The sequence below is a fragment of the Stereum hirsutum genome, assembly GCF_000264905.1.
Source record: "Stereum hirsutum FP-91666 SS1 unplaced genomic scaffold STEHIscaffold_2, whole genome shotgun sequence".
In the NCBI taxonomy this organism is placed as follows: Eukaryota; Fungi; Basidiomycota; class Agaricomycetes; order Russulales; family Stereaceae; genus Stereum; species Stereum hirsutum.
The window spans coordinates 1,056,599-1,077,186 of record NW_006763132.1 but is presented as its reverse complement, the minus strand read 5'-3'; the positions used below and the strand labels follow the sequence as shown (position 1 = coordinate 1,077,186).

At 52.2% G+C, this 20,588-nt stretch overlaps 8 protein-coding genes across 8 annotated transcripts; 4 read left to right on the top strand and 4 right to left on the bottom strand.

Moving 5' to 3' along the window:
* Positions 1–178: 178 nt before the first annotated feature.
* Positions 179–1,766, bottom strand: STEHIDRAFT_152570 (26S proteasome subunit P45; the record flags this gene model as incomplete). The annotated part of the gene is made up of 5 exons (XM_007299693.1): positions 179–226; positions 289–466; positions 540–755; positions 818–1,104; positions 1,164–1,766. The coding sequence occupies 5 exons, from the start codon at positions 1,764–1,766 to the stop codon at positions 179–181; spliced, it is 1,332 nt and encodes a 443-aa protein (XP_007299755.1).
* A 274-nt stretch (positions 1,767–2,040) lies between these two features.
* Positions 2,041–3,469, top strand: STEHIDRAFT_90780 (Yip1-domain-containing protein; the record flags this gene model as incomplete). Its single annotated transcript, XM_007299625.1, has 10 exons — positions 2,041–2,089; positions 2,144–2,348; positions 2,411–2,456; positions 2,515–2,597; positions 2,656–2,719; positions 2,778–2,864; positions 2,918–2,934; positions 3,012–3,148; positions 3,262–3,331; positions 3,399–3,469. 10 exons carry the CDS (start codon positions 2,041–2,043, stop codon positions 3,439–3,441), a joined length of 801 nt encoding a protein of 266 aa, XP_007299687.1. The 3' UTR covers positions 3,442–3,469.
* Positions 3,470–6,314: 2,845 nt separating this feature from the next.
* Positions 6,315–6,978, top strand: STEHIDRAFT_48368 (uncharacterized protein; the record flags this gene model as incomplete). The annotated part of the gene is made up of 3 exons (XM_007299185.1): positions 6,315–6,341; positions 6,409–6,528; positions 6,658–6,978. Coding segments are annotated over 3 exons (468 nt in total), but the record flags the coding sequence as incomplete, so codon positions are not given.
* Positions 6,979–7,630: 652 nt separating this feature from the next.
* STEHIDRAFT_90778 (Aldo/keto reductase) lies at positions 7,631–9,270 on the top strand. The gene is made up of 10 exons (XM_007299622.1): positions 7,631–7,793; positions 7,889–7,976; positions 8,049–8,140; positions 8,207–8,287; positions 8,343–8,374; positions 8,427–8,518; positions 8,583–8,649; positions 8,705–8,833; positions 8,901–8,953; positions 9,033–9,270. Exons 1-10 carry the CDS (start codon positions 7,751–7,753, stop codon positions 9,187–9,189), a joined length of 834 nt encoding a protein of 277 aa, XP_007299684.1. The 5' UTR covers positions 7,631–7,750; the 3' UTR covers positions 9,190–9,270.
* Positions 9,271–9,526: 256 nt separating this feature from the next.
* Positions 9,527–11,072, bottom strand: STEHIDRAFT_49081 (mannose-binding lectin; the record flags this gene model as incomplete). Its single annotated transcript, XM_007299257.1, has 6 exons — positions 9,527–9,917; positions 9,978–10,148; positions 10,206–10,450; positions 10,521–10,823; positions 10,892–10,933; positions 10,992–11,072. Coding segments are annotated over 6 exons (1,233 nt in total), but the record flags the coding sequence as incomplete, so codon positions are not given.
* Positions 11,073–12,082: 1,010 nt separating this feature from the next.
* On the bottom strand, positions 12,083–13,435 carry STEHIDRAFT_152565 (uncharacterized protein; the record flags this gene model as incomplete). Its single annotated transcript, XM_007299692.1, has 4 exons — positions 12,083–12,659; positions 12,731–13,041; positions 13,129–13,208; positions 13,270–13,435. The coding sequence occupies 4 exons, from the start codon at positions 13,433–13,435 to the stop codon at positions 12,083–12,085; spliced, it is 1,134 nt and encodes a 377-aa protein (XP_007299754.1).
* Positions 13,436–14,097: 662 nt separating this feature from the next.
* STEHIDRAFT_107583 (uncharacterized protein) lies at positions 14,098–15,853 on the bottom strand (the record flags this gene model as incomplete). Its single annotated transcript, XM_007299691.1, has 2 exons — positions 14,098–14,651; positions 14,713–15,853. 2 exons carry the CDS (start codon positions 15,851–15,853, stop codon positions 14,098–14,100), a joined length of 1,695 nt encoding a protein of 564 aa, XP_007299753.1.
* Positions 15,854–16,265: 412 nt separating this feature from the next.
* On the top strand, positions 16,266–18,571 carry STEHIDRAFT_48596 (uncharacterized protein; the record flags this gene model as incomplete). Its single annotated transcript, XM_007299214.1, has 9 exons — positions 16,266–16,411; positions 16,481–16,633; positions 16,701–17,082; positions 17,141–17,258; positions 17,314–17,367; positions 17,426–17,606; positions 17,663–17,860; positions 17,927–18,131; positions 18,206–18,571. 9 exons carry the CDS (start codon positions 16,266–16,268, stop codon positions 18,569–18,571), a joined length of 1,803 nt encoding a protein of 600 aa, XP_007299276.1.
* Positions 18,572–20,588: the final 2,017 nt, after the last annotated feature.

Here is a 20,588-nt window from a genome sequence, read left to right as displayed (position 1 = left end):
GGCGGATAACTACACACGAAGATGGCCGGAAGTTGGACGTTCACACACAGGTGTGGCCCAAACCCACGAAACGGTTCGTCACAAACAGATATAGAATAAAACGTGGATGACGTATAAAAGGGGGCGGTGCGATACAGAATGTGAAGACGACAGTGTACAGAATGGGACAGACAACCAATCACAAGTACAAGCCTTCTGGCGTACCCTCGTTCTTCCGGTACAGGACCTAGCAGAAAGTATTAGCGTTCTGTGCTGACATGCATTGGACAGACATTTGAAGCAACTAACCTTTTCCCTTGCAGCAGTGAAGTCTGCCTTGTTCACCCTCATCCTCCGTTCCCGCAATGCCAACAAGCCAGCCTCCGTACACACGGCCTTGATGTCGGCACCGGAAAGATCGTCCTTCGCCATGATGAACTCTTCAAGGTCGACATCCTCATTCAGGCTCATACGTGAGGTGTGTAACCTACATGAAGGGGCGTTTATGGCGTTAGTCACTGCGATTTCTCTTGTTAAACAACCCATAAGGTGGCACTGACCTGAAAATGTGGCGCTTTGTCTTCACGTCTGGTAGAGGGAACTCAATCTTACGGTCAATACGGCCAGGTCGAATGAGCGCAGGATCCAGTGACTCGATCTTGTTGGTGGCCATGATGACCTTGACGTCTCCACGAGTGTCGAAACCATCTAACTGATTCAGCAATTCCAACATTGTTCGCTGAATTTCACGCTCGCCACCAGATGTCGAATCGTACCTGTTATTATGACCTCCGTCAGTCTACAGAGGAGATAAGGAAGAGCAATGCTAGAGACGTACCGCTTGGTACCAATAGCGTCAATCTCGTCAATGAAGACAATACTTGGTGCGTGCTCCTCTGCGACACGGAACAGTTCACGAACGAGCTTCGGTCCATCTCCGAGGTACTTCTGAATAAGCTCTGAACCAACGACACGAAGGAAAGTGGCGGATGTTTGATTGGCGACGGCTTTGGCAAGAAGCGTCTTCCCAGTACCGGGGACACCGTAAAGAATAACACCCTTTGGTGGTCGAATGCCCATCTCTTCGTATAATTCTGGGTGGGTCAGAGGGAGTTCCACGGATTCCTAAACCGGATTTCGTGTCAGAGCAGGGTGAGGTTTATATATAGGTGGAATGGGCGCACCTTGATCTCTTGAATTTGTTGCTCGAGACCACCCACATCTGCATAACTCTCCGTGGGTGCCTTGTCGAGTTTCATGACTGAAACCATAGGATCCGCGTCATCCTGCAACACACCAACGATAGCCTGCGTTTTATGGTGGAGCAACACCTGACAACCGGGCTCCAACAAATCCTTGTCCACGAAGCTCATGATAGAGACATAGAACTCGGGCCCCGACGCAGTGCTGATGATGGCATGGTCGTCGTCAATAATCTCCTCCATCGTCCCCACCGCCATCGGACTACCCCTCAAATCGTCCACCTTTGTCCTATCCTCCTCGTTCTTCTCCTCCCGGTTAGCCTCGGGCTTGAGACGTTCCTGGTTTACGATGAATTCTTCCTCGAGGAGAAGGTAGTCCTTGATACGCTCAGACTTGAGTAGTTTGAGGCGGCAGCGAGTCGTAGGGTAAACTGGAGGAAGTCTGGAAGCGGCGTCGGGCCCCTTCTTCTTCTTCTTGTGCCCGACACGGGTGGGGAGTGGAGGCTCCCATTTCTTCTTCTCGTCCTTCTTTCCGTCCTTCCCATCCTTGTTCTGGTCTCCTTGGCCGCCGGGCGCGCCAGGCATTCCTGAGGGTGCATTACCCTGTCAAGACGAATCAATTAGATTGTGCGAGTACATAGGGCATTATTGGAAATACCATGATTGTTCAGTCCTAAAGTTCGAAGGGGCGGTATGGATGAGAGACGGAGGACGTGAAGAGCGTAAGGTCGTTAGAGCGTGTACGACGCGTCAGTGCTTTCCCAATCTGGACGCGCGTTACATTACATAATGACACGTGGGTGACCCCGTTCAATTAAAGTTGTAGCAGCGTCCACGTACCAGCACATCATCATCAACCATGAGTGCCTCAACACCCCTCACGGCCAACTCACAATTCATCCAAGCAGGTGCGCCCACTGTTCTGCCATTATGTAACTCAAACTGACACTTCGTGAGAGAAGACGAAGACGACGACCTTGACGAGGATGCCATCCCAGGGTACGCACCCGCATCTCCCGTAGCGGACAAGGGTAAAGCACGCGCTCCCGAACAACTAGCTTCTCCTTCGACAACACCACACCTTTCCGGAAACATTGGAACATCTGCATCCGCTGCTCCGAAGCAGCCGTCGCGACAAACCGTCGGTGGTGTACGGGTCGAGACGCGGTATGTTGTACTTTAGTAGATGCTTGCAGACTCCGCCTGAGGATTGTGGCGCGTGCTTTCAGGTATAGCGGAATTGATACCCTTGATGAAACTATCGCTACAACTATTGTACGTTCTCTTTCTTTCTAATGTTTGCTCGCATTGGAGTTAACTTGTCTGGGGACAGGGCCGAGACTTGCTTTCGATTTACAACAAGCTCGTGCAGGTCCTATACCCACGACGTTCGGGGAGTGCAAGAGAGGTACTTCGGTATGCGGGTTTCTTCCTTTATCTTGCTAAGCTTTCACTCAACATAACATGAAAACAGAGACTGGGATCTTTGGGGCCCACTCATATTATGTCTACTCCTGGGTATCATGCTGAGCGTCAACGTGTGTTTTCACCATGCATGTGTCAAGCCGTAGCCAACGTACTCATCGTCGTTCGCAGGCGCCAGCAGATCAAGCGTTAGGTGTCTTCACTTCTGTCATAGTCATCATTTGCGTTGGCTCTCTAGTTGTAACCGTGCAAGCAAAGGTACTCTTGATACCTCTTTACCTACTAAACTTTCACTGACTGCTTTCCTTCAGCTCCTCGGGGGTCGAGTGTGAGAGCTGTTTCTTTCCTTCCTTTCCCGGGGTCATACAATGTTGTCTCAAACTTATCACCATCTGAACCTTGTAGATCGTTCTTCCAAGGCCTCTGCGTCTTGGGCTACTGCGTCGCTCCGCTCGACATCGCCGCGCTTATATCCTGTTTCGTCCGTATCATCTATGTCCGAGCGCCAATTGCTATCCTGGCCTGGGCTTGGTGTATATGGGGTGCGTCTCACGCGTCCTGCCCTCTTCCATGTCCTAAGCTCCTTGTCGATGCTAATGTGACCGACTCTGCTACCCGTATTTGTTGTTCTCTCCTCAATCGGTCGACCTCTTAGCATCGGTGAACTTCCTCGACGGGACAAAAATCGAACCTCAGCGGATTTTACTGGCTGTGTACCCTTTGTTGTACGTCCTCTTCTCCTTCATCACGGACATCGATTTGCCACTAAGGCGCGTCGAAACTTCAACGCAGGCTATTTTATTTCATCCTGGCTTGGTTGATTCTGATCCAGTAACTATGCTGCCTCTAAATGCATTATTTGGAACCAATCGGTTGGTGTGTGGTTTTCTTTGGCGCCACTCTTATGAGACGCAGCGTGCATTAACACTGCGACTCGCTTTTCGAACTCGCCCTACCAAAACTCGGGGCGTCCTCAGTACGTAGAATGCAGTGCGACATACAACCCACTCATCCTTCTTATTCCGTTCACCCTCCCTCAGTCTCGCTTGACGCAAGCTCCGCGGACAAGCGCAGTCTAGAGTGTGGGGAGAATTTCCTTCATTACGGCGCCTGGCACTCGTTAGCCCCACTTCCTTTTCTCCTGCAGCCCTCCACAGTCCGTCACAGCGCATCGAGAACGCCTGTAACTTTGCCGTCATTGGGGCTTGAAGTCTCACAGATGGGACGTACTTGATGCTGGGACAGGCGTTCTGTATGCGACAATGACAAGAAGAGCGACTTCCCCGCCAGAAATCTTTGTTTGGCAGAGCTTACGTTGCCATGAGTATGTTCTAATCATCGCCCACGTGGTATTCAAGCGGTCTCTTGTGCCCGGCTTCGACTAGAGGGCGCACTAGAGCGTCTGCTGCTCTCAAAAATCTCCACGAAACTTTAGGATCGCATCTCCTCAAAGCGCTCTCTAGAGCTCCAGGAAAATGGTCTTCCATTCCTCATCGCCGCTGAAGCGAGAAGTTTGGGGTCTAGGGTCCTGCTATGATGGCAGAGCCTTCAATAATCAGCGAGGCAGTTATGGCGCCTCTATTGTGAGCCGCTTTGGCACATAGAAGCCACAAAAACCTGCAGTCGCGGAGAAACTGATATAAATCTCTCAACCCATGATGGCCAAAAGCTCTCACTGGCACTCGGCTTATCAGATTTACCCTGTCCTGCGAGTCCGGAATCGACATGTGTCCTTTGTGGCGGCGACGGCGAGTCAAGCCTTGTCTCAGTGTGCAGCTATATGCAGTACAGCAGCACAGAGGCTACTCGCCTCTAGCAGCAGAATCATCGAGAGACTGCAGTTTACTCTGATGTTTAGACACAGAGTCATTCTATTATCTACCCATGGGCACATGGTCGCCAGTTCGGTGCCTTCATTTGAAGATTTGAACGCCAGCCCCATTTCTATTTTGATAGAATTAATGATCTGCCATCGTATTGGGGCTACTAGGTGTGATATGAATCGACGTCGTGGCTGTCATTTAGGCATGTACGACATTCAGCTTCATTCCGAGCTCGGCATGATGACCCTTTTGAGCTCTGATACTCTTCTTGACCTCTATCGAGACAAATGCCTTACACCGTCACCTACACGCAGCCTCGTTATCCAGCACCGGGTCACTCATCGTGGTTTCTGCGGATACAAGGTCGCTCGATGGCTGCATAGCCCTGCTCTGCTCGTCATACTCATGCCCCACAAGATATCCGTCGACATATAAAAGCCCTCCCCTCGTCCCTTGAAATATTCCTCACCCGCCTCATTCTCAGCATCTAAACAGTCTAAACTCCTCAACTATCCAACCATGCAGTTTTCTATCAAGGCCACCTTCTTCACCCTCGCCGTCTTCTTGCCTCTGATCTCCGCCGTCGCCGTGGAGAAACGCCAATGCGAGCCTGCCCTTCAGTCTTGCTCCCTGGACCTCGAGTGTTGCTCTGACCTTTGCCTCATTGGGGTGAGCGTAGTTTTATTTGCTGTGATAGCAGCTCTACTGGTCAAGCCGGGCTTTTCTAATGTATTTTGTAATCACTCTAGCTCTGCATCTAGTTGTCGGTATCGATATATAGATGTATATCCCAACCTCATACAGTGATGTCGTGAATTGGTCTCGGTACGTGCTTAACATCCAGTATGGGGTGAAGGTACTAACTGGATAACAGTATGTGTACATTTTGTCCAGAAAACCCGGTAACTTTGAAGACGATGGGATTAGTGGCTGGATAGTGGTTGTGCCGTTTGCTGTTGTTCTGTATATGCCATCCGAGTTACGAATGACATGAAAATTGAGTCGAGGAGAACCAGTGGGACTTAAGGTTTTTGAGGAAACTCACAGAAAATCCACATCTATGCGCAGAGCGACCGAATATATTCAGTCTGATCCTAGATGGCATGAATGCCCGAGTGTACATCGCCGGCCGTTGGCCTCTGGTAACCATTCTCAAGAGCAGTCACCCTTTAAATATACTCGAGTATTTATGTGCGTAAGTACTTCCGATAGTCAGTGTTCGAACGATGGTCGGAACGAAATTCCAACTTATTGCTACTTCGGCCCTTCACAGGCCTTCCAACTCAAGCTTAAGTATTTGAATACTCGATGAACGAATTGTTTCTTCAGTTGGTTTCACTCAGGGAGAACAGCTGCAACGTGTTATGAACCAGGATGAGGGAACAAAGACAACTCCCGAATGCGGCCGGCGGCGATCGCAGGTGTGGGGATTTGAAATTGAAACTTCCCCGGCAAGGCTCGGACTCGTGATGACATCATGTCGCTCGCAAAGACTGTCATTGCGTCAGAGCGCTCCTCTGCTCAAAGGCGCAATGCTCATTCGTCTACGCCCTCCCGTCCAGCCCCGTCTCATTTATAACCACCAAGCTTGCCCAGAACACGCAACAACACTTCCCTGACCTCAACCATCACCATGTTTTCTGCTCTTACAACCCGTACCGCTCTCAAAACCGTTATTCGACCCGCCAGGAGGCAGGCATTTATGGCCCCTGTCGCAAACATTAGCTCCAGGTTGGTTTCTTGTGAACATTCCACATTCTGTCCCAGCCCCTGAACATCGACAAACTATCAATTCCTTCCCAGCCGGTCCTACGCGTTCGTGTCAATCCTGACTTGGTCTCATGGGCCATGAATGGACTGTACTGACATGTTTTCGTTCGTATAAAGTACGAATCATGACAACGATCCAGAGGTGCGCGTCTTGGCTGCTTTCTATTGCATTGCTCTCAGCCTCATATCTGCTACGACGCTATGGTTAGATTCTGGACAGGGAAAAGCGTCGCAACCTGAGCCGCGAAAAGTATCAGACGACTGCTCCCATGGACCATGCACCCGGCTGGAACGAGCATCTGGCCACCACCTCGGAGCACGCCGTTAAAGTTCGTCGAAGTATTGCTCCTATCAACCATTCGCATATCACTGACGGCCTTGTCCTCCTCGTGTGCGCGTCTCCTGTGGCACTTGACTTGTGCTGCCTTACTGTGTTTCCCTCGAATACGTCGTTCTAGGCCGATGCTACTCCAGGCGGTCCACCTTCTGAAGACCTCCAAGCCCAAACCGTCCAACACCTCCAAAAGAAGCACTCACCTGAGGAACGTTACACCTCGGAGGCCGTCTACGAGCGCGACGAAATTTCAGGCCCGCTTGGATCTGCGAAGTCAATTGAGGCCGACGCTTCTGAGGAAGTGGGTCGCGTTGACGGTGAATGGAGGCAGACGATGGTTAAGGAAAGGACGGAGGAGGAAGTAGTCAAGGAGGGAGACCCCACAAGCAGTGAGGCACATGTGAGTGTCGTTTATTCGCTGTGTACGCGACGGATCGAGGTCTGACAAAACTCTTGCTTATCACTCCAGGTCAAAGCCGACCGTGGAGAAATATAAATCTACGACGACCCCGGACCGAAGCCGTTTCTGAAGATGATCTCAAAATAATTCCAAGTGTCTCGCCCACTGTATCTTACACTTGTATCATTACTGCAGCCTCGTCTTGGACTCTTTCCTCTTCCATGTAGACTTTCTCTCGATTTCGCATCTCGTGTATGCGAGCGTATGTTCTATGTATCCACCAACCTACTCGACTATCAGCATGATTACAGTCCGCCTCTGGAGGTTGAGAGCCGCGAAACTTTTGTCACGGGCAGTCACCGGCAGTCATAGAACGTGGTAAATGACATCATTCGCTCAACTTAAGCTTTGTTTGTGCCTGTTTGTGCTTGTTGAATTCAGAGGGCGTTGTCATCTGCTTCTGCTTGAACTCATCCTCCGACTTTCTGCCTCCTTCCGCCTGCACTCGCTACTTCACACAATGTATATTGCCATATCTGAGCAGCAATTCGAATGAATTGATAATGCTTGTCTCAACCGGCCTTGTTCAAGGCTCAGGAAAGCTCCGTTACTTGAATTTCGTAAAGACCTCCGTATGACATTATTGACTGAAAACGGCAAGCCAATCCCACGCTCGTGCTCACTCAGCGCCACCCACCTCGATCGATAAGCCAATCCCACGCTTGCAAAGCAGCGACCCACTAGGAACAGAAATATTTGTATATATACGCACGAACATACCTCTAGCAACTAAGTCCTGTAAACGGAATATTGCAATATGTCGACCCTCTCCCTTTCTTCTGCCGTGAAGCTGCCATCAGGTAGGTCCATTACTTAGTACTAATCATAGACTCCTGCTGCTCGGCGTTCCTCTCAGAAGAAGATCGAGAGTACTTATTCATTGTATCGTACACAGGCTACATGATGAAGCTGTTGGGATTCGGTGTCTATAAGAACTACGACGCGAAACCCTCCTGTTTAGAGGCCCTCGCTGCTGGCTACCGGTCAGCTTCACATCTATATTTCTTTCTATCCACGAGGCTCACTATTCGCAATATTTCTGTTCTTTATACCAGCCATATCGATAGTGCACAGATGTATCGTAACGAGGCCGAGGTCGGCGAGGCTATTCGTGCATCTGGCATTCCCAGGGAGGATGTGTTCGTTAGTGCGTGGGAGCCTTTAATTCCATGTCGACTTCATTTCGGGCATGCTTATGATGTGAATATTTTAGCGACGAAGATAGAAAGTAAAGATCACGGCTACGAAAACACCCTGAAGGGTGTCGACGAATCTCTCAAGAGGTTCGGGTTTGGTAAAGACTGTTCTATCGTCACTTCTGGCGTTGCTACTCACAGGACTTTCTGCAGATTATATCGATCTCTTCTTAATCCACGACCCAGTATGTCTTTTTGAGACTGACCATGACCTCGAAATAGTGAGCATGATATTAGTTTAGCGGGCCCGAGAAACGCATTGCTACGTACAAGGCGTTGCTAAAGTCAAGAGACGAAGGCAAGATTAGGACTGTCGGCGTCTCGAACTTGTATGCATGCATTCCTTCGTATCATTGACTTTTGTGTCCTTAGCTCATATTTGCGAACATCTAGTGGCATCAAACATTTGGAGGAAATCGTATCGTCCGGACTTGAGCTCCCAGCAGTTAATCAACTTGAGGTAGGCCTAGCCGACCTGTCCTTGCTTTTGTTTCTCTGATACGATAAGACAACAGATACATCCCTTCTGCCAACAAAGGCCAATAGTAAAGTGGTGTCGGGACCATGGTGTCGTGATCGAAGCGTATTGCCCAGTCATTCGTGGCAAGATGGATGACCCTGTCTTCCTCGATATAGCTCGCAAAGTACGACCTTTCTGATTTCTCCTTTCGCATCCACAGGCTCTGTCTGACGACATTTTTGCATATTCAGCACGGCAACCGTGACCCAGCGCAGATCCTCATCCGGTGGTCCCTCCAACACGGGTATGCTTTCCACCGCCTCAACTCCACCTACTTTCGCTACCTCTGAACTCTTATCATCCCCTTTATCTCCGTCTGATAGATACGTCCCCCTTCCAAAATCAGCCACTCCCGCGCGCATTCGCTCGAACGCCAATTTGTACGACTTTTCCCTCGACGAAGAGGACATGGAGCGCATCGATGCGCTCGATAAGGGAGACGCTGGTGCTATCTCCTGGAACCCTATTCATGCTCCCTGATCAGCTTTTCAAGACACTGCTACCTATATTGTAATGTAATAGCCGAGCTCTCGTTAACAGCTCTGATTGGAACAAAGCAACAGCCCATCTTGTTAGATCACATTCAGTTTAAGATGAAGTCAGGGTTTGATGTGAGATGCCCATGCAGCGTAGGATTGGATTGATCGGAGTACAGCGTACAACAATTGCTCCGGGTATCAAGACTTCGACAGCATAGTACCCTTGGTACAAAAACTCAAACCACAAGTACCGAAACAATGAGCGACGTGAACAAGAAAACTGTCCAAATGAAAGTCCCGGAGAGAGAATTTTAGCCAGAAGCTTCCGCCGTTGCTCTTTAGATCGAGGCGTAGATCCACCCCAACTGATCCATCTCATCGCCGTCCTGTCCGTACATCCCAACAATCCCGTACCCATCAGGCGCACTCGCCGTTCCACAGTCGTCCGTCTCCACTCCGGTAGTGACGGTCTTTCCCGTACTCGTCGTCAGCTGAGCGTAGAAGTTGCGCGTCTCGTCGTTGTACTTCCCCCAGCAGAGCTTAGCGGAGATGACATACTCGTCGGAGGCGAGAGTCAGGGAAGAAGCGTCTCCTCCAGAGCCACCGTGGGTGAGCACAGTGCCATCCTTGAGCGTAAAGGAGACGGCGTCGAGGCGGTTACCGCCGTGGAGGGTGATAGAAGACAAAGCAGGGTTCGAGGGGAGAGAGCCGACGTCATTGAACCAAGTACTATAAAACCCAAAGACTCAGTATAACGAACGGATTAAAGATAATAGCGGGCAGATTTACCCGTGAGGACCACCGTAGAGATCACTTTGGCGGTAAGTACCCCAAGTCCAAGCGAACTCGACCCGGACGGCCTGGTGGTCAGTAAGGACGCCTCCGGTGCTGTTGACGAATCGGTCGGTGTCGTAGTAGAATCCTGTAGCGACGAGGTTGATATTCGTGGAGGCACGGTACCTGCTCGGAAGAAGTGAGTTCACGAAAGCCTCGCATACATATATGATCCAGACGCACAAAACCTTATCTACAATTTCGCATTGCGTGATGCTGGTAGCGATGGTATCGTCCGCACAAATCAAGGCGTCGCTGCCAGCTGCGGGTGGTACTCCATTCTCGGCGAACTCTACCCATGCGTCCGTAAGACCGCCTTCGGAGACGATGGTGGGGATATTGTCTTCGGCACGGGTATAACGAGAGTTGGTGTCGCCCATGATGACTATCGGGTTGCCAATGGACCATGTAGCAATGTAGTCTGCGACCTATGCGGGCCACGTATACGTTTAGTACGCAACTCATATTCTGACCGCGATGCGTAGAGTCAGCGCTCACCTGCTGAATGTTCGCGGTCCTCGCCTCCTCATCACCCTCTTCAATTCCAGCATCTGCATGCAAGTTGACAAAGTCGACATAGACACCCTCTTCGAGTCTGACCCTCATGAACGTGAAACCTTTTGGTGTCAAGCAGTCGTTTTCAGAAGCATCGGAGCATTCACCCCACTTGGTACGGCTAAAGTCGATCCAGTCGTAGTTGGAGAGGGTGTTGAGACCAGAACCGAATGGTACACCACCGGATGTGGCCGTCCTGTAGGGATGAGTGTCGTACTCATAAAGAGTGGCATGGTAGTTGAAGTCCTAAAACGTGGGCGATGTTGGGCAGGCTGAGCAAGATACACCAAAAGTGCTCGACTGATAAAGATTACCTCTTGAACGTGTACGACGTCGTAGGTGTATTGGGTGAGGATCTTCAGAGCATGCCGGAAGTTAGTGGTTTAGAATCACATGTCAAGAAGAGCTATCTACCTCGCCGATGAGCATTGTGTTTGTCGTCTTATCGGTTTCTCCATTGCCGTTGAGGATTTCCGGAAGACCTGTAGTCAAGAAAAGATATCTCAGCAGTTAGACAAGTGCGAATTTTTACGATGAAACTTACCGGCAACATTCAAGGTCAGCGTATTGAACGACCCTTGAGCATGGGCCACGGAGAAAAGACAGGCGAGAGACACGAAGACGCGAAGAGACAGCATGGCGATGAATAAGGAATGAACGAGAGACTGAGCAACGGTTCAGTGAAGCAACCGTCCACGGTGTCAGCAGTGCCATTCGGTATGAGCTTTTATACGGGACAGAGAAATGTACCCACACGAACGTGGATAGCACGAGATTTCGATCCCCGCGGCGAAAGAAGGCGAAAGAATAAACACAATCTTCCGGGAGCGAAAGACGGTTATCGAACGTGGCATGCATACTGCAGCTTTATAGCACAGGCGACAAAACCAAAGTGTAATTGATTCCGAGAGACGCTTCTCGTAAGGAAGACGGGATCGTCAGCTGCCAGGAGGATTCGTTGGCGACACGCAGCTATCTGTTCGCAGTCGGGTACATCGGACGGTAGGAACAGAGAAACTAGCTGAGGACATTCGGCCATACGTGCTTTCGTTGCCAGCGATTGTGTCAGAGAGGAGGTCCACGCGCAAAGATAATCTGAAGATGCATCTCGTAGCCCATAGAATGACTGGGAGTGAGAAAGTCGAGGGATGTGTCCTCAAGTCAACAAGGCACCAGTAACAGAAGCCTCTGAAACTTTACTGCGCATCTGCCGAGAGCAGCTGCATGGAGGGAAAAATCGCACAGAAGAAACTTTGCCAAGTCCACGGAAATGATGCAGAGTTTCCTTGGGACCTGAACTTAACCTCATCGTCGAGGAGAGGTCGAAGTTCGAACGTTTCAACATTTGCAACGGAGATTGGACCTGACCGGGACATCCCGGTGTGTGGCGTGCCCTTCAAGTTCTATCATTTTGCCAATAAATAGCTGAACACCCCCTCAAAAGATTCTTAGCAGTCATCATAGATTGTATACAACCATCCATATTTCACTTATCCTATAACATCTTACAACGTCTCCTCGACATCCTTCAACATACTCGCCATGGGCCACATTTGGGCTACCTTGCCATAGACCTCCCTCCCTTTTGCACTTCTCACCCCCGCCTCTTCGTTCCCGCCTTCAAAAATTATATCCTTTCTCTTCTCCTCGTACAGACTTGCCAGCTTTTGCGCAAGGACCCACTTCCACCTCCTAGCGCGCATGCTGCCCGTCCTATGCACATGGCTCAGATAAAGCAACCAATCCGCGTCTTGAGGGGAGTGTTTCTCGTGGGCTACGACACTGCCGGGAGTCTTTTTATTAGCCTGACTCTTGATGGCGATGGCATATTCCTGGCGAAGGGGCATGGCCCAACCCAGTGAGAGAACGAGCTTGCGGGCGTGTGGTTGAAAGGTCGTCAACGCGAGACGGCGGAGATAGCGGCAGGTGGAGGTGAGAGCCAGGTAGTCTGAGATTGAGAGGTGGGGTAAGAGAGCGTGTATAATGTCGACTGGTTGAGTTGTGAGGAGATCGGTCTGGGGATGAGGGTCCCCGACAGAAGAGAGACGTTTCTCGCTGACTTCGGTGAAGAACTTTGGGAAGCTGAATATAAGCGCAATAGTCATCAGCCTCTAAAATGCGGAGTCGGAAGAAATATTAATGATTGGACGTACACGTCGGGCCTGTTCAACGTCCAAGCGAGCTCGCTGTTCTTGATATCTTGCCACATAAATCCACAGTCTAGCCCGGACTCGCTCTTACCCGGGACCCAAAATTGCTCAATATCGACGTGCGAATCACGTCCACAATCAGTACCAAGGTTCTCATAGTCGAGCTCCCTGTATCGACCAGATAGGGTTCCCGTTTGTGGCATCCCCAACACGGGCTCCATCTCGCAGAGGCGGGTGAGAGATTCTTTGCTCCAGGAGTCGGCGTTGAGGGCTTTACGCAAGAATGCTGCGCATGTTGTGTGGAAGGCCATGACCTGGACAAACGATAGAGATGAACAGTATCATCAGTGGCGCTCCGAGGGAAATGTGGCACGAAGCACGGGCAGTGAATTGGTGCTTACGGTACACGGTGGGGATGGGCACTGCCAGGTCATGACCATGGATACGGGGTGTTTTCCGACATTGCTGAACATGTTGTTGTCTGCAAAAGAAACCAAATCAACTTGTGTTTCACTGAATCTGGTTGCGCTGATCTGACGCACCGGCATATTCATCATGCCTGAGCAATCCCGGAACGAACGTGCCCCAAATCACGGCCTTAACCATATATTTTTCCTGAGCCTTTGTCAAGATACCCTCAGGTGGCGGATGAGGGTCTACAGATATCCAGCTGGGCGTAAAAGGAAGGCGACAAAGGCTGCAAGACATGAACGTAGATGGTTGAGAACAGGAAGGCGGAGGACCAAAGCAAGAGAGCCGGGCAAATTTGAGGCGCGGAAACGCGTTTCTTATAGTGTGTCGGAGTTCATTGTGTGGCGAATCCGGAAGCGCAGCACAACAAGGCTTTTGTCCTCGTTCGGGAAGAAGCGTGTCTTTGGATAGACAAAGGGTGGCGGGTGTCATAAATCCACACCGCGCGTGGAGAAAAGCCGAGAGTCCTGATTTTTATACCAGCTAGTGATATGAGGCAAGTGTCCATCTGGATGGCCTGCTAAAGAATTTGAGAGGTCAAAATTCAATTCAGAGGAATAGGTACTGGATGCTCGCAGGCTCGCAAGTTCAAGTTCCGGGAACTTGGCTCTTTAACACGCCACACTCTTCATCAACATCCCACACAAGGAAGTGAGATCCTGACAACGATAGCGCGACAAGGCGGATGGCTATAAATTAATAGACAACAGGACAAAACAGGTATAGGCATGTCCGCTTATGAGTTAGATAGATATAGCAGCTCCGGGCTCTCTGCCCGAGCGAAGATGATGGTACAATGTGAGGTTATTCTGCGCCGAACAAAGAGTTTGGTGAGCATCGATCACCGAGGGTCAAAGGTCGGACTTACATGTTATAGTACTTACACATACAATGGCTGCTCATTGCTCGGACGCAGGCCCGAATACTTGAGCGACGGACTCCAATACCACCTTTGGCTGCAACAGAACAGTCCGTTCAATGCCTAGGGCTCCATTCACCGCCACTCCCTTCGCCGTCCCATCCATTGACTTCACATTCACCGTCTTCCGCGTCGAACACCTCAGCCCGAGCTCTGTCGTACACAGCACAGAACCCTTCGAGGCTGCATGACCTCCGAACGCATTCGTCATCGTAATGGTATCGAAAGCCCTGGCTTGTTCAACAAGGATAAGCTCGAAGTTCGTCGACATGATCTCCTCCTTGATCACCCGCGCCAGGTGGCACGCCGCTATAGCGATGCGACGAACTTGTTGGCCAAAACGAGCTTTGAGGGCGTCGGGAGAAGTCAGGGGGATCTCGGTGTGAATGCAGCCGCAGAGGACGAAGATGTCCGCATAGGCGCGAAGAATAATATCGACAAATTCAAAGACGGCGTGCTCTTCCAGACGGGGGTTGAGTGCGCGGATGTGACTCAAAGCTAATGCTCGCCAACGTGAAGATGTAGCCTGAGGTTCTGTGGGCAGTCACTCAGTAAGAGAGCGAGGCATATAATTGTTAATAGCCGCTCAACGCACCCGTCGCTTGCATGTGGAAATATAGCTGAGAAAATAGTTCGTTCGGCATGATGGGGAAACCGATACAGAATCCAGACAGCAGGCGTGCCGTACAAGTGGTCATGCACGCCTGCAGGCTGAACTGGATAAGTGTAGGATCTTGCGAGTGATTCCGTGTCGCGAGAATGCGGGCGAACATAGGTCCCAACCTCGAGGCCGTATCCTTCCCAGCCTGTGCCACCTTCGCTGGGGGATACTTGGCACGCCTGTGCGTTACTGTGGTGAGCTCGGCAGCTGCGGCAGAGAGCTGGAGGATCTCTGAATTTAGGTCCTGGACGGCCTCGATGACCTGTGCGCCTGACCAACTGTCCGTCTTGGTGAGAAAGACTTCGAGGCCGTGCATGGAGGCGAAGGTACTGCTATCGGTGATGTCGAGACTAATCGGGCGTGGAACTGGAGGTTGGGACCTATTCCTACGGCTGTTGAAAGTTGCTGTGCTATCGGCACGACGTAGTCTGGGACGATTCCTGCCATCGTAATCCACGTCATCGTCGTATGGGTCTCTGCTCGAAATGGATACTGTAGTTCGGCTGGGAATGGGAGTTGGGCCACTGGACCGGGGAGTCGTCGGGCTGCGATCCGTGTTTTGGCTGTTCCGACGCATCAGCGATATCCTCTCCCGTTCTCTCTTCAAGTCATCCACCTCCCTCTCGCGAGACCGCAAGGCATCGGTCGTATCCTTCAACACCTTTTCGAGATCCTTGCATCGCTGAAGGTACTTCGTGCGCTCTGCCTGGACTTTGGCGAGCTCTTTGAGAGTGATATCGAGTTCGCTGCGGATGGATGCGAGAGCCATGGATGCAGGAGGTTCTGGGCGAGTTTGTGGGGAGCATCCGTTACTCCCGGGTCGACGTTCTGTCGACTGTCCTTCACCCCTCCTTCGTCTCGAAGCTCTACCACGCGTCAGTTTGTCGAGTCGAAGGTGTTGGACGGGAGTCAGGTTCTGCGCACGCGAGGTCGGATCAGGATCGGTGGAGATGTGATTATCGTTCGTGGTTGAGGATAGACCGTGGAAGGATATGAGTGGGTTGCGGAGCGCGAAGAACTCGACGGATGAATCGTAGAGATCTTTGACATGATGTACATTAGCATGTTGCGGCATACGAAGAGAGCGATTGAAAGGAAGAGGACAGTTACAATAGCGAGTACGACGAGAGGGGAGTCTGCTTGCCCTCTCCCTCGAGGATCACAGACGGATGATGGCGAGTGAGGCAGGCTGTATCCCTCTCCATCCACCCCGGCAACGCCTGCAGGCAGTCCGGGCCACGCTCCAAGCCGCGTTTTGTTCGCATTGGCAGGAGAACAGGCTAGACAGGTCACAATCAATCATGTTCCAATTCTTTTCGGCCTCGTGTATTACGATGCACGCCTCGAGCACCCCACGCCTTCGTACTTATGCTGCCTTCCAGTCCTTTCGTGCTCTCACACCACCTTCCTCTCCCTCAAGCTCGATCCACCCGTTATCATCGTATTGCACGTTTCCGCTCGCGGTGCGCTGAGCGCAAACCGACAATATGACACTCACCAGCGATACCCGGAAACCATACCGGGGCACGACTCGAGCTCTCGTTCTTGCTTTTGATGTCGGAACCACGTTCAGCGGTGTATCATACGCCATCCTCGAGCCGGGCGAAGTCCCAAAGATCCACGGCGTGACTCGGTGCGGCGACGATCTTGTTGTACGGTTGAGTATAATCGCGTAGCTGACTCGCAGTTCAATTCGGGGCAGATTTCCGGGCCAGGAGCATGTCGCAGGTAACTCCAAGATCCCGACAATAATGTACTACGACCAGCATGGCGTGATGAAAGCAGCAGGCGCGGAAGCAGAGGGCGCGGCCATAAACGATCTCGCAGAAGACGAAGGATGGTTGAGGGTCGAGCTGTGCGTTCGACTCCTTCAAATGCACGCTTTGCACTCTAATCACAAAATGCCTAATTTGCTTCCGTAGGTTCAAGCTTCGTCTTCGTCCAAAGACGATGAAGCTTCACATGAACGGGATGCGTCTCCCACCAATACCCAAAGGCAAGACTTCGACCGAGGTCTTTGGCGATTTCTTGGGGTATCTCTTCCGCTGCTCTAAGAATTTCATTATCGATACCCACGCAAACGGCGCAATATTGTGGCGCGCGGTTGAGAAGGACTTGCAGTTTGTCTTGAGTCACCCAAACGGGTGGGAAGGCGCTCAACAATCCAGAATGAGGAGAGCAGCAATACACGGTGGCTTGATTCCTGACACGGACTCAGGCAAGGCCAGAATCAGATTCGTCACCGAGGGAGAGGCCAGTCTGCACGCTTGTGTGCTGAACGGGCTAGCAAACGACGTTCTCTCGGTTTGTTTTATTTTCATTTGTATTCGATTAGGGCGGCGTCTAATAGATAACGCCACAGGATCCCTCTGGACGTGGATTCCTAGTAGCAGACGCAGGAGGCGGTACTCTAGACATAAGTTCCTACGCTATTCGGGGCACCCAACCTCTCGTCATGGAGGAGATAGCACCCGCAGATTGTCAGGATTATTTCCACCGACTTGTGATCTTCATTGCGCTGACATTATCCTACAGGCGTCTTCGCTGGTTCCGTTTTCGTGAGCCGGCGAGCACGAGAGTTCCTGAAAGGTGGGTCAGTTCAATTTTCCAATGTAGTTTCAAAACTCACTCGCATACTCGATCCCAGAGAAGCTGAAGACCTCCAAATATGGCACGCCCGACGCTGTCGATCACATCACAAAGAAATTCGACGAGACGACGAAACGTCTTTTCCGCGACAAGAAAGACCTACAATTCATCCCTTTCGGATCGCCACTCGACAAAGACCTGAGTGTTGGGATCCGTGGAGGACAGCTCAAGCTGACCGGGTAAGTGGCGTCGAGGCAAACATTTGTTGACGTACTCATCCTGGTTTTCTGTGTAGAAACGAGATCGCGGCCCTCTTCGAACCATCTGTGGAGGCTGCCGTCGTGTCCATCAAGGCCCAGATCAACGCCAGTCGAGGTGTTGTCAAGTCTGTATGGCTCGTAGGAGGGTTCGCCGCGAGTCCATGGCTCTTCACACAACTGCAAGAACGTCTCGCGCCTCTCGGCATCGTCGTCTCTCGACCTGATAGCCAAACGTCAGTCTCTGCATTGTATACTTTTCTCCAAATAGACCCACTGAACTCTCACCTCTGTGATCTCAGGTCGAAGGCGGTAGCGGATGGAGCCATCGGGTTTTATTGTGATCACCACGTTGCCGCCCGCATGTCCAAGTTCATGTACGGCGTCGAATATCTGCGGGAATTCGACCCGCAAGACCCGGACCATGTCGCAAGGAAGGATAGGCTATGTGAGCTGCCCTCTGGCCCCCGTCTCCTCGCCGACGCCTTCGATTGCATCCTCGCACGGGTACGTACCGCCTTTCCCCATCACGAAACACATCCACTAACATTTGCCCACCAATTGCGTGTTCATAAACACAGAGCGTCCGCGTCAAAGAGTCGACCGTCTTCAGCCGCAAGTATTGCACCGAAGTCACCTCTCTCTCCACCCTCTCCGTCTTCGAGGTCGAAATCTGGTGCTTCCGCGGCGGGGACACCGTCCCGAAGTGGATTGAGCGCCAGGCGGAGAACTTCTCCACGCTGTGCGTCGTCCAGGCCGATTTGAGTCCTCTTAGTGGGAGCGCACAGCCGAAACAGGGGAGAGGAGGGAAGCAGTATTGGACGATTGTTTTTAGTGTGGAGATTCACTTTGGTTTGACGGAGTTCAAGGCGAGGATCAAGTGGGTCGACAATGTGAGTGGATCAGCGATCTTCTCGGTCCTGAGTGAAGGAATATTAGTTTATTGACGGATATTTGTCTATAGGGGAAGACGAGATAGTAGGTTTCACTGATGCTGTATTCTCATTTGCACTTTGCTGACGGTACTTTTCTTTGCAGTGGCCCTGCATCCATCGTCTACAACGAATCCGGTCATCGTGCCGATGAAGAAGAGGGAGATAGCGGTAATGAAGACGAAGGAGGCACCAACTCCCGCCTACGCTCAGCTGTCACTTCCCGCGCACCCTCGCGAGACGAACAGGCTGCTCCCGTCCAACAACGCGAGGTCGAACTTCCCGTGCCCGAACAGCAAGGCTACCGCGACGTGCCCAACACCGAGCTCAGAGTCACAAACCCCAGCACGCCCAGCGTACACGGCAGTAGCGCCAGCATCCGTACGCCGACCAGCTCTCATCATCGATCACGTACAACGTCCAACACACAGTCTCAGACGGGTTCTCAATCGCACACTCACTCTCGTAGTACGTCCCAGATCTACGCCCAGAACGGCGTTACCCCTTCCGAGTTGTTGGCCGCGGAGAGAAGGGATAAGGGCAAGCAGAGAGAGATGTCGGCGCCTTCGGGAGGTCAGTCGAGGTCGTCCATGGCTCCTCGTGGCTTAGACTCTCGTGGGTACGACCTTCCGCCACCGATGACACCAAGCGAATCGTCCGGCTCTCGAAGAAGTGGAAACGCCCGTCTCGCTGAAGCTCTATCCTCAGTGTGGGGCGCGGCTCCCTCAACGACATCGTCCACGAACGCATCCAAGCTTCCTTCTCCACTCGTGGACGGACCATCGGCACAAAGTAGGCTCCCCACCGTGCACGAGAACCCTCCCGCGTCTGTCCCAAAGACGCCCCGAGCTAATGGTGGAGTTTCTCCCAGGCCAGGTATCCAGACTTCAGGCCACGGCACTCGAGGACCTCCGTCACCTCGTGGCGAGACTGTTGTAACGCCGACGCAGAACGCTCGCTCCGCATCGCCAATCCCGTCCTTCGCCGCCGTCGACCCGATACCAGAACCCGAGCCGGAACCTGCAGCACCTCCGCCTCCACCTCCTGCACCAGCATCTCGCACCTCGAGAGCTGCTTCACGAGCAGCCGCATCACCAGCCCAAGCATCCACGCCAAAACCGAGTGCGACCGAACGTGCAGCTTCGCCGATCCCTTCTATGGCTGCTGCTGAACCACCCGCCGACTCCGTTACGCCCATAGACCCCGTTCCGGAACCCACCCCCGAACCTCCTGCAGCAGAACCCGCTGCAGTAGAACCCGCTGCAGTAGAACCCGAGCCTACTCCCGAACCTCCTGCGCCTCCTGCAGTCTCAACGTCCAAGTCTAAGGCCGCATCTAAGGCCGCGTCCAAAGTAGGCACTCCCGCCAAAACCCCTGCCGCTGGAACCCCTGCGGCTGGTACACCGAAACCGATGTCGAAAGCTGCCAGTAAAGCTGCCAGCAAGGCGGCGAGCAAAGCAGCGAGTAAGATACCGACGCCTTGGGGTACTCAGACGCCAGCCGCTCAGCCCGAGCCTGTCCCAGAACCAGAACAAGTGGAGGAAGCGCCTGCTCCTCCCGCTCCGGAGGTGGTGAACGAGCCTGCTGTTCCTGAACCGAGTCCACCAGTGGAAGAAGCGGCGGTCGTACCTGCCGTGGCCGAAGCCCCTGTTGAGCAGCAGCCGGAGGCTGGTAGTGGTGGTGGTGCAAATGCGGACTTTGTCGACTTAAGTGGCGCGGGCGATAACGCTGGCGGTAACGACGGAGACACCTTCGAGATGGTGGGTCTTCCCGGAGGACTGAATGACACGAAACGTCCAGAGGAAGAACAGCCGACTGGTGCATTGGCTACGTCCGACGCTGGATCCGGTGTCGGTGGTTTATTCGGCGGTGGCAATGCGATCTCAAGTTTCATAGGTGGTGGATGGGGAGGGTCTAAATCTCCTGGTGAAAAGAGTGGCGGCGGCGGTGGCGGTGGCGGTTGGGGCAGTCTCTTGGGAGGAAGTCCGTCTGCTGGAGAGGAGAATAAGGGAGCAGGCGGTGGATGGGGTGG

Coding starts and splice junctions, on each gene's coding strand:
- STEHIDRAFT_90778 (XM_007299622.1), top strand. CDS start 7,751: ATGTCGACCCTCTCCCTTTCTTCTGCCGTGAAGCTGCCATCAG. Junction 7,977..8,048: donor GCCCTCGCTGCTGGCTACCG/GTCAGCTTCACA, acceptor TCTTTATACCAG/CCATATCGATAGTGCACAGA. Junction 8,141..8,206: donor CAGGGAGGATGTGTTCGTTA/GTGCGTGGGAGC, acceptor TGAATATTTTAG/CGACGAAGATAGAAAGTAAA.